This window comes from Phaethon lepturus, unplaced genomic scaffold (genome assembly GCF_000687285.1).
Source record: "Phaethon lepturus isolate BGI_N335 unplaced genomic scaffold, ASM68728v1 scaffold32283, whole genome shotgun sequence".
In the NCBI taxonomy this organism is placed as follows: domain Eukaryota; kingdom Metazoa; phylum Chordata; class Aves; order Phaethontiformes; family Phaethontidae; genus Phaethon; species Phaethon lepturus.
This window is the reverse complement of record NW_010530312.1, coordinates 1-12301: the sequence shown is the minus strand read 5'-3', so window position 1 is coordinate 12301 and position 12301 is coordinate 1. Positions and strand designations below refer to the sequence as shown.

Sequence of the window (12301 nt, the reverse complement as noted above, 5' to 3'; positions counted from 1 at the left end):
CCAGACAACCTCTCTTGCCATCACAAGTAAAGCCCCATACATCTCTACACCTACAGAAGTGGACTAAAGCTAATTTTAAAGTCTCTGAAGGCCAGCTCTACCAAGGAAGTTTACAACAATATGTCACCAGACAATATGGAACAGGGCCACATTTTAAAGAGACCAAAAGAAAAAATCTTTTCAAAAAGATCTTTAAGATAAGCAAGAATTCATGAATGTCAAAAAAAAAGTCCAGCCCAACACAGTAACTGCTTAAGTTTCCTACCACAAACTCCTCCACACACACACAAACCAAACCCACGCATATGCAACTTGTTGCGTCTTAACCTGATAAGGGTTAACTCCTCATTGACCTGTACATAAAGCAGCATGGTAGCCAGGTACTTTGTTCAGCACTTTGTGTAGCGAGATGATTAGTCACCAGCAGAATGCAAGCTAGCCTGATCCAAAAAATGATTAAGACACGAAGCTGTGGGTGGATCCTCTCTGAAAGACCACCACAGGTCTTTGGAAATTCCACTGCAAGAGGAAGAAAAGATATTTAAAGAGAAATGACAAAACCAAATATTGAGAAGTCTCAGCTGGTGAGTGGACAGAAAAGCAGAGAATGGAAGTCCAGTTTATTAGGACAAGCTCTTTCCTGCTGCAGGATCAGTATTGCTTCTGATGTCAGCCAAAGCCAGGAACCTTAGTAAATAGGAAGCTTTTCTGGTGTATTTGTACACTGAGATGCAGACAGGAAAAAGGCGGCAGTAGCTGCATTAGAATAAAGAAGCCAGATCCTCTAAATGCCCTGAAGATTTAGCAGAATGAGCTGGAGTTCAAGACTTTTTTAAAAATAAGCTAAAATATTATGCTTGTGCAGCTGTAACTACCTGACCTGCTCCAACCCTCAAGAGTGGACTCAGACATGTGGTGTGTCCACTGGTCACAAGAGAGATGCAGGCATTCTGCACATTTGGCAGGTGTCGGGAAGAGGGGAGGTGTGTGTGGTGTGATGATGACAACACTTGTCTGACCCCACATCCTGCAAAAGACGTTGCAACTCCACATACAACTCCAGATACAGATGCCTCGCTCCGGACACCCACGTTCAACAAACATCCTGAGCCTGTATGCTTACCTCATCAATTTGCTCTTGCTAGCTATCACAAGCTTCTTTCCCACTCACTCTTCCTCCCACCACATAATTCTGCCCCCCCGCCCCTCCAGCTTCCACTTCTCACCCTCTCAGATTTCTCCATAATAAAACTTCCATGTCACTTCTTTGGGAGACAAAAGGTTAGTCTTCAGATTTTATTCTAATTCTTAGAAATTCATGATCTTCCCAGTGCTCTTGAAACTGCTGTGACACAGTAGAAGACAGGCCTGCTCAAACAGCTCTGAGATGGAAGGGGAAATCCTAAGTCTACACTGACCTGCCATATCCTATCTGAGGTAAAACCTGCTTTTAATAAAAACCATAGGGGCAGTCCAAGCACTTTGCAAAAAGTAGATGTTTGGAGGACCAGAAGCCCCAGAGCTCCCAAATTCTGCAGGCCAGCAGCCAAGCCCTTCAACAGAACAGAAGGATTTTCACAGATGTCTTTACCTCAGAGCTCAGAAGTCTTGTAGCTTCATTTAGCATAAATAGAGCAGGTAAGAGATGCTTCAGGTGGGGTGGGAAGAGGAAACAAAGGATTTAAAGACAGTAATCATTACAGTAGCCAATGTTACCCTGCAGCACTCCGTCCTGCAGTTCCCACCTTGGACTCTAGCTTACTTTTCTTGCTTTCCATAGGAAAAGGTCTGTATTTAAAATTTAAAGTTATTTAAATAAAAATTGCTTTCAAAAAAAATGGAAGAGAACATGCATGTGCAGGAACAGATGCCATGCTAAACTACCAACTCAAAATACAGCAATTTTTCAAGAACCTCAAAGTGTCACAGGCAGTCCAGCACAAGGCATTTTTAAGTGCAAGATTAGGCAGGGTCTATTGAAAAGCAGACCACTTTCCTTGGCAGAGATTTTAAGCCTTCCAAGGAGAAGTTCCCATCAGTGAAGTAGTACAGGATCACAGATACTGTGAGGAGACTGGAGTCACAGAAGAATGTTACTCAGACAGTACAATCCAAGAATCCTCATTGCTAAGAATTATGATTTTTTTTCCCCTCCTCAAATCTAATACATGCCTTCCCCACACATTGTTTACCTTGGAACTCTCAATGGGATCCAAGAACAGAATTTGCTGCTAATCAAGGTCCATTTCTAGCTCAGTTCTGTCCAATTCCTGTGTCTTGGGCCTGTGCCAATATCTTGGATATCTTTGCAGTGCCAGGCAATGCTTCAGTTGTCCTATTAGCCCCTCCTCCCAGGGGAGAGGAGTCAGTTTTCAACCAGCTTATTACCGCAGATTCAGGGCAGCATTTGTTATTAATACTGAATTTGGCAAAGGGTAAGAACACCCCACTTTCCATAACGCATTCCTCACACAGCAGAGACAAGCCTGGAAATCCTGCTTAGCATATACAGAATGGTATGTCTTGACTGCGCTGGGTTTCTGAGCTTTTAATGAGGGCAAATTAAATTTACGTCACCAATCTAGATTTCAGAGATGCATTTCAGTCTTTCTGCATGATCACCAAACAAAGGGAGAAACCTCTGCTGTCTATATGGACCCATGCTGCAAAGACTGACTTACCGCAGACAGGCAAATATGGTTCTGAAGTCCTGACAGCAGGCCACAGGGAACACAGCACTGGAGGGAAAGTCTTAACAGGCTGGAGTTATCTACACAGGTAGGATCCATCGCCTCTCACTGCTGCAGGAAGAGAGGGAGGAGGAAGGTGGGAAGAGCAATGCACAGAGAAGTATCTTTATCCAGGGATATCAATTGCAGAACAAGGCGGCAGGCTAGAGATCCAGCTCTCTTTCCACCTCCACATGCCCTCTCCCCACAAATGCAGCTGCCGCCACTTAACAGGATAAAAGGCGAATTGTTCAGCTTGCTGCTTTCACATCTAGGAGAGGCGTCTTTGCCAGGGAAAGGGCTATCAGTTTTTCAGATGGACAAAGCAATGACAAACACACACCCCCTACACTGCCTTTTTTTGCGTATCTGAAAGGGGAAAAAGGAGAAGAGAAAAAAAATAAAATTAAGGTCTCTGTAAACATTTTAAGAGGAGACATTTTGGACTTTTTCTTTTCTTAAGGGATAAAATAATTCTTCCCTAGCCCCATCCTAAAAGCACTGGTTTTGGGGAGCACTGAAAACGGAGATTCAGAACTGTGCACTCCGGTCTCGGAAGAAGCCCTCAGCCACTTGTGCTTCTCTGAAAGTGACGGTAATGGAGTTTGCAGTGATGTCCGTCACTGTCACTTCGCTGGGGGACACAGTGGGAATCCAAGGGAGACTGCCATCCACATCTGCTGCAGAAGGAGAGGCAGATAAAAGCATGTTAGTGATAGAGAAAGCGAGGGTGAGGGAGAAGAGAGGGAAGGGTAGGATGGAAAAGGGGCCTCCTTTCTGACAAACGGTGGGTGAAGTCTGCCCATACTGACTCTGCACATACAAGGCAAGAAAAAGCATAGGCATGCCCTTCCCTCAGAGGCTAAAGGAGAATGGAGGATCACTGCAGGATATAATGGGGAAAGGAAAGAGTAGCGAAGGCGTCCAGACACACACCGACATCGGAGCAGCCTACACAGAGGTCAAAAGACCCCATAACACCACCCAGCTCAACTAACCATCCACAATTCCCCAATAAATAAAAAAAAGTCTTTTGACCTCTGTGTAGACAGAGCCAAATTAGGGGCCGAGATGGCTCTGTGTCGGCAAAGTACATTCACTCAGACGTGAGCTCACCTGCATGTAAATGCCCTACCCTGCTGAAAAAGTCAAAAATCACAAACTCTTAGGCACCCTCTTCAGGTACTCGTATGGCAGTCAAAGGGATCCAAAATGGAGGGTATTCCTTGTACTGCACCTGCAATGCAGCCTGGGTGCGATTCTCTCAAAAATCCATCAATACTGCTTCATGGAGAGGCTGCTCTCCCTTTCTCATATCCTTCCTTTGCTCCCTGATAGCTCCATACAAGAAACCCAAGCATCCCTGCACTTTCTCACTGTAAGAATAATTATCAGTCCCTCTGCCACCCAAAGCCTCACTTCCTCCCAATCCCCAAAGACAGCCACAAAAATACACAGAGCAGAAGGAAAACATACCCTCTCCCCATCACTACACCTGTACTATATACCTTGTTGTCCCAACCTGGGCAAGGAACATGGGCCCCTTAAGAGTGCATTTCCTGGCCTCTGCCTCAAATACCTGGGGTGCCTACTTTCACCTCAGAAAGAGTGCAATCCCCTCTAACAATAACTGGAACTCCATGCAGGCTGTGTGTCAAGGGGAGAACAAAAAGAGTTTCACATTTCTGTAGTGCTGTTCACTCTTCTGATCCCCAAGTGCTTTAGAGCCCAGCACTTCTTAGTGGGGAACAGCCCCACACATTTGCCCATTGCCAGGATGCAACACTAGGTTCCTCAGTGCTAGCCCCATTTCTGCCTCCCTGGATTTTGGGTGCTGTTTGAGTCCCTCTCAGAATGGAGGGGATGATAGCGTTGATTCCCAGAACACAGCCCTCTCCCCAAAATTCTGCCTAATCCAGGCTGGCTAGCAGCTACTCCTAGCAAGGAGTAACAGGATTCCCTTAGCTACTACAAGCAGCACAAGCCTCGATTTTCCACTCCTCAGGAAAGCTACGCCTTCAGAAGCTCTAATAATGCAGGGATAGAGTTTCCCTGGTAACTCAGAGCAACATGCACATCCCACAGCCCTCCTGCGCATGATGCTGATATCCCTCCCCAAAACGTCAAATGTGCTTGGACACCTCCCGTGCTTACACTCACGCTGCCTACTCAGTGGGATCAGGCAGTTACCACCCTCACTTCATCTCTCTCATCCCCCTCTCATGTAGCTCTATAGCAAGAGACTTTAGAGGACGTGGGGTGTGGAGAGGAAGGGAAGGAGGGGCAGAGGAATGCACCATGGGTGCCTAGCCGCATTCCTGTACGCTCCTCAGAGCAGCACTATGAGAGGATTGCTGGTGTCCAAGTTTGTCCACTGCCAGCCAAGCTCCTTTTAGCAGAGCAGCAGGCTGAACACGTGCGGATATGTAGAGAGAGCCAGAGTTCATCACTGTCACACCTGCATGTCACCTCTGCTGGCAGGAAACTCTAAGAGGGGAGTAACCTGCAGGATCTTCTGTATGTTTTCTAATGTTGGGAGGGGTGTCACTGATACAAGACTACAGAGAGGCACGAGCACCAAAAAAGCAGGTTAAGATGTGCTATTCATCCAAACAAGAAAAGAACTTGCAGATAAGAGCATCATAATGTGAGCCAGCGAGAGCTGCTCTGAGGACCTGACCTAAACCACAACCCCAGGATGAGGGAAGCAAGGAGGAAGCATGCGAAAGAAGCATCCTTTGCATGCCCCAGAACTCCACAGCCAAGGGGTGTCTGGCTTTACCTTCTTTGCTGGTGTGCTGCATGGCCTCCCAGTCCTCAGGGCCCTGCCTTCCCTCCAGGTCCACTGCATCATTCAGGAAGAATTCATGCCTGCAGTTTCGGCTGTCCAGGCTCGTCATGCGGGGGAACTTCTTCCTTGACAGTCGCAGGTACTTCTGGTTCTTGCGTTGCTTCCGGAGAGAGAATGGCAGGACCGCTCCCCCAGTCTTCTCCGAGAACTCTGTCTGCCCTGGCTTGGCCCCTGGCAGGCTACTGTCTCCTCCTCCAAACCTCCGCGCAAGAGAGAAGCAGAGCTTCTCCTTTCCCTTGTGGGCACTCCTCAAGTCCATGCCATACAGCCGCTGCCAAGACATCAATGCAGCAAGGATCAGAGCAGAAATCTGATAATACAGGCAGTGCTTCCACCTGGGAGCCAGGAAACTATTCTCTGTTCAGTTCCTGAACATCTAGATGAGCTAGGATGAGTTGTGCTCCTTCTACAACACTGTTTCTCTCACCTTTTCAACTGCCATCTAAGCTTTTCCTAATATATGCTTCCTAGGACTGGCTGCTTTGCTTGGCAACAGCCAAAGCATGCTGGAACTCCACTTCTGACCAGCAGCTACCTTTAACATGATGCAACGTCAAAGCCCAACATGAAATTAAAAAAGCGCACAAACCGGGTAACCTGCAACCACCCAAGACCAAAGTTTATAAATTCCTAGGTCAGAGAGCAAGAGCTGTTGTTGGTTTGTTCTTTTTGTTTTGTTTTCCTTTTTTAAAGACAAGTTAGCTGGCTCTTCAGCTAACAGGTTAAAACTATCTGCCTTCAGCTAACAAGTTAGAACTATCTGCCTACCCACTGATTTCATGTTGTTGTGTTAGCTTGTTACCTCCAATTTTGTCCATGCAACAGCAAACGGACAGTTTCCACCTCCCTGTGAGCAGAGGAGCAGCACAGCAGCTAAGGAGTTAGAAATACACAGAAGAGCAAGAGGCTACCTGCAGTAGGAGGCGCTTTGGTTTGGGGCCTCTTTTCCTGTACCCCGATGCACGGTCTCTCTCTTCCCTGTGAAAGAGGAACACAAATCAAACCAAGTACTAAATACCACAGCACAAAGCCTAGTCAGGACTTCCACCTTTTGCAGCACAGCTCCCTCATTTCCTTCATTAAAACCCAATGGTGACCAGCGTGGACTTGGAAAACATCCCAGAATTGCTTCTTGTAGGAGTGAAAAGCCTTGCAATAAGGGATTTGTCTGACTCAGCTGATCAAGGATGGGTTAGAGGAACTTATCACCTCGCATCACTCCAGTCCAGCCCTGGACTTGATTAAAACCTGAGACTGATTGCTCTTTGGCTCAACGCTGCTTGTTCTTGGCCTCATTTCCTGAACAGTGCCAATCAGAACTGCTTTAACCCTGTCTTGTCTGCCTTGGCCAACACCAGGGTACAGAGATCAAGTGCAATACATCTCTGACTGAAGTAGGGACAACAGGGGCACTTCGTGCACACTAGGAAATAAAGACACTATTTCCTTTTCCTGTGTCCAGGGAGAGAAAGAACACACGCCCTTACTTTTCTTCATAAGCCACTACCAGGCGAGGGTCCAAGATATGGTCCTCTGGCTCCCATGTGCTGTATCTGAAGAAAAACATAAGGAATATAAAGTAAACAATACTTCAATAAAACATTCTCTCTGCAGGCCTGTTACCAGTGTGCTGCAGCCCTGGATACTGTCTTCACAAGGGTCAGAGGGGCCTGCCACAGCATTGCGAGAGCTCTGAGGAATCCCAGCCATTCCCTCCCCAACTTTCCGCAGATACCACCTCCCCTTCCCAAAAGAGGCAGGGCCAAGCATCAAGCAGCTCTTTGCAGGAGAAGAGGGAAGGCTTTCCTTCCCAGGGCTCCCTCCATGCTGTTTTCAAAGCCTATGCAGGCACTTGCAAACTGATTTTAAGTCAGTGTCTAAACAGGTCTCATCTGCAGCACTCCCTCAAATCCAACAACCCCCATGGAACAATGAGACGTGTGCTGATACAGCTTTCTGAGAAATAGGTCTCTCTAAATTAAGAGTGCTCAAAGAGTAAGTATGCTTTCTCACCTGCATGATTAATTACCTCTAATCACTGGAGCTGAAAGTATTCATTTAAGAAGAGTTTAATTTTTCTCCACTGGTGCCATTCAACTAAACATGTTTAGACCTGGGCCCTGAGGCAAGTTGATGGTGACTTTCCAACTATTCATCCTCTTGCTCGACTCCCCCTGCAGGTTATTTCTATCTAGCAGAGGTCATCACTATTTCTGTACCAGCATGGGAGGAACACATCTGCACCGTGGTCAGGGCTACCAAACCTACTCAAAATAAGCTTGATGCTCTGAAAGTAGCCTGTGAACAGTGTCACTCACTGCCTCGTTTCCCTCCTCGATTGCCAGAGAGCTGTGACAGGAGTCAGATGCTCAGGAAAGGACTGAACCCACCCAGCTGGCAACACCAAGAACGGCTCCCATGTGATACAGCAGCACTTACTACCAGGGAGAAGCATCCAAAACCTCCCATTTATGGAAGGTGAAAGGAATAAAAGGTGGTCCTTGTGGCATGTTTGTTTCTAAGGGGTCATGTTTTCCCCGAAAAGGCAGGTAGCATGTCTCTACCCTACAAACTCAAAGGCAGGAAAGCAAGTCTGAAACCCCAAATGACTTGGAACACTAATTTTCCTGGATTGTGAGGTCTGGTGCCTGGAGGCAGAGCCCCTCCCATCCCCTGGGGAGGAGGGCCAGAGAGGAGCCACATGCACGTACTCAATGGTGCATTTGTATCAGTGCCTTTAAACAGGGGGAAAGCATTTTAGGATGTTGACATTTCTGGATGAAGCACAGGCTGCACATGAGGGCATGTGATACGTGCATATATGTACACAGGGGAGGTGTTTTGGGAATGCTTTCCCCTTTCATCTCTCCATTAGACAGAAGAAAGATACTGAAATATAGGGGCATGCCTGGACAATGGAATAGAAATGAAAGTACAATTCTTTTACAGAAGGAAGAAACAAAAATATGAAATTCAGATATCCCAAGGTGCACCGTACATCAGAGAGTTAAGAACAGACATGTCTTCATAACCAGCTGATCCCTCCTTCCTTTGCTCAAACCTCCTGCAGCAACCTGACTGAGCTGTCAAAGCCAAGATGCTGTTTCGATAGAGGAAGGTTTCCTCCCAGCTGCAGGGATTCTGGCACTAATTCTACAAATTTAAGAAAAATAATAACACGAGGAGGGGGAAAAGACATCATATTGCTTTTCATGGGCAGAGGAAGAAAGGGGATTTGTTTTTTAAAAAAAAATGGTGGGTGTTGCCTTTTTTCTCTGCAGCTCAGTTTCTGGCTTCGCTGCAGTGGCAAAACACTGCATATAAAAAAAGCCATGATTCAGTTTGCCACGCGTGCGCGTGCGCACACACGCACACAGAGCTATATAGACGGGTACACACAGCCCAGGCTGCAGCAGAACTGCAGAGAGCAGACACTCTGGAAAACATAGATCATATGATCTTCCTTCTCCCTCCTTCTACTCCTCCTCTTCCCCCTCCCCTCTTAACTCCAACGCAAGTTGTAAACAAGCTTGTAGCTAGAATCAGATTGTAACTCCTCCACTCCCTGTCTCCAGCAGTACAATCCAGAAATCTGAGGTGCAGGGCATTAACAATAATTTTTTATTAAAAAAAAGTTAAATTATCTATTACATGGGAAAGCAAGCAAACTACTGACCTATCCTTATTCCCTTCCATGAAGCCTCCAATGGGAATGATGGGATAACTGGTACAGAGATTACAAAGAGCAATGCAACAAGGCTGGGGAGGGGAATCAAGAGAAATACGATGTGGGATGAGGAAACGGTATATGTTGGAAGCAAACAGCTTGTGGTACACATGCCTGTGATGGCATGCAGCATGTTTAGAAACAAGGAAGCAGAGACTGCTAGCAGGATGAAAGCAACTTCAATGCTCAAAGCATCTTGGTCTTAAGCAATTCAAACCACTGGGCAAACAGTTGAAAGGGGTGGGGGGAGAGAAAAAAAAAACAGTGCTCTTCAGACTTGAGTTTGGGGGAAGAGGGAAGGTGTTTGGACAAATCACAGCATCAAAAGAAGGGAACCCTAACATCCCCTTTCTCCTGGGGCAGAAGGCTGCGCTTTTAATTCCCAGAAGAGAGTTTCTGGCTCCCCCAGAGTTCCAAGGCACAGGGCAAGGAAAAGCAGCAGCATGAATAAGGGCTGCTCTGTCCAAGAAAACATTACGCCATGCCTCAGCCCACCTTCTTGGCAAGTGACTTTACAAGAGAAGGACCTCGATGCGTCTGTTGAAAGGAGAGTGGGATAAACATCAGTATTCTGGCCAAAAGGGGATGGTGCCTCACAGACTGCAAATGCATTTCCCAACCTCTACCAGTGATTAAATTGGGCATGGCTACTTAGGCTGAGGCAGTCCAAGAACTGACCCACACTATATGGCAACTGGTGCTCTACAAGTGCACAAGGTGACACTTTGACAGCAGAACTTACACTCAAGAACAAAGTCACCCTGTCCCACCAGCACCAGAGAGGGGAAGCTGCTTATGTTCATGCACACCCTAAAAGCATGAGGATTAGGCATGTGGATTAGGCATGCAGAAACATATTTCAGCTTCTTGGACACCAGGTACAATCTGTTAGGACCATGTTCTAGTGGGCCCCGCTTTCCAGCTGCGAGGATGAATCAGTAAAAGCAGCACCCTTTGCTTAGCAACATGCAGTGCCACTGCATGTGTACTGTAGATGTACCCATGCACATTGTGTATGTACACACACACAGAGTTACAAACAGAAAAGCAAAGACAGGGCCCCATGTGGGTTGCCCAGGAGGCTGTTCTACTAGATTGCTAGCTAACATAGTAATATTTTCCAGTTACTTATTCCTTTTAATCTCAAAGCATTTTACCGACTGTTTAGGCATAGAGCAATTACTCTTCTTCAGAGGCAGCTGCATTTTAGTAAGAGAAGTATCTGTAAACAGTGCACAGCAATGTTGAAAAAAACCTTTTTTTTTCCTTTTTGCAACATAGCAACCAAAGCAAAAGCAGAAGAAACACTCAAAATAACAGAAGGTTTCGGACAAGGAAACAAAGACATGGCGGTAATTTTCAAGGGACAAAGATCATCTGCATTTGGCTACAATCAATAAATCTGAAACACTGCCCCTTTCCATTTGTGAATTGCAGAGGGCAAGCAGTAGGACATTAAGACAAGACCATCAACTTGCTTTCTATTTTAAAAGACTGCATATAGCCCTAAAAATAAAGTGGGGCCCTCTCGGTGCTGACTCAGAAAAGCAGGAGCCATTCCAAGTTCAGAAGAATCAGGGTTCCCTGTTGAACTCATAATGAATTTAAAAAACATTTGTATCTAGGGAGCATCTCAATGGAATATTTCAGTAGTGGCAAAAACCAGTCAGAATAGATTGGCACACCGTTTGTATCCCTCAGCTGCCAGTCCAGAAATAGATACAGAGTTTTGGTTTGTGGCTTTTTGTTTTTGTTTATTGTTGTTGGAGTGAGGCACAAAAGGTTACCCATTAAGAATGAGATGCTCAGTTGCAGAGATATAGTGTAAGTTATTACTAAACATTAAAGAAAAAGAGTAAAAGACAAGTAAAAACACAACTTACTTTGGGGGCCATCCTTTCCACTTCACCAGGTATTCTACTTTGCCCTAAGGGCAGAAAAAGGAAGAAGAAAACAGGTGAACTCCGCAACCAAATATGGGCTACCGTAAGAGATGCAACCAATCAACAGGACTAAACTCTGCAACTGAAAAGCTCACATCACGTTATTTTCAAAACAAAGCCACTTCCTCATTCAACTACACTTGCCATACCTTCTTCACCAGAAAATGGGCACACAGGGGTATTTAAGCGTGCTTGAACTAACATCATACCTTTGCAGAAGCCTAGCAGGCAGAACCCCAAAAGCCAACTGGAAAGCAAGACTGCAACCATTCCTGCACATACAGGCAGTCCTAGAAGAAGTCGGCACGCATAGGCATGAGAGGGAGATGTATGTCAGGACCAAGTGTCAGAGGAATTTTAAGTGGAGAGAAGAAACACAGTATTTCAGAAGCTATGAAGCACCTCTTTGGCATGTGCCCTTCCAGTTCCTACACGCTTTACTCAAACAGTGGTCCATCCATCACAGTTGCTCAACCTTTTGACCCAAGCAAACAGCAACTCAGAGCTGAAGTGCAGAGTTACCCATTTATTTGTCTGCTCCAAGATTTAAAAAGCAAAAAAAAGTGCAGTGATTGGAAACCATGTTCAAGGGCTCCATGAGGAACACGCACAACTATTAAAATCTTTACCATTATACTGAGGGGCTTGTTAAGCACTCCCCAAAGCATGGCAGAGGCCTTCGTGTGGGCAGGATGGCTGCCCCTCGAAGCGCTGCTGTTGCATCTGTGGACACCTTGACATGACAGCACAGCGAAGCACTTGGGTACTTGAGCCAGAGACCCGCTTTTGTGTTCCCTCATGGGGGGCTCATCAGCTTCCCGATGGCTGAAAACACTGCCCTATAAGGAACTTGCCACCCGAGGATCTCTACACACTGTGTGCTGACGGGTGAATCCTCACAACACCCTTGTGGGAGGGAGAGCACTGTCACAGCCGGGGAAACCGAGTCGCTCAGCTGGCCGCAAACCCTCTCTGCATTCAGGGTGGCCGGTTGGTTGCCACCGGGACCGATTTTACTGAGACGCCCCACCCCATCCCCAAGCTGTCCCAC

At 46.4% G+C, this 12301-nt stretch overlaps 1 protein-coding gene across 1 annotated transcript; it reads right to left on the bottom strand.

The window, feature by feature from the left end:
- Nucleotides 1–3149: 3149 nt before the first annotated feature.
- On the bottom strand, nt 3150–11234 carry CBX7 (chromobox homolog 7; the record flags this gene model as incomplete). The annotated part of the gene is made up of 5 exons (XM_010284237.1): nt 3150–3409; nt 5512–5851; nt 6492–6558; nt 7068–7133; nt 11191–11234. Coding segments are annotated over 5 exons (666 nt in total), but the record flags the coding sequence as incomplete, so codon positions are not given.
- Nucleotides 11235–12301: the final 1067 nt, after the last annotated feature.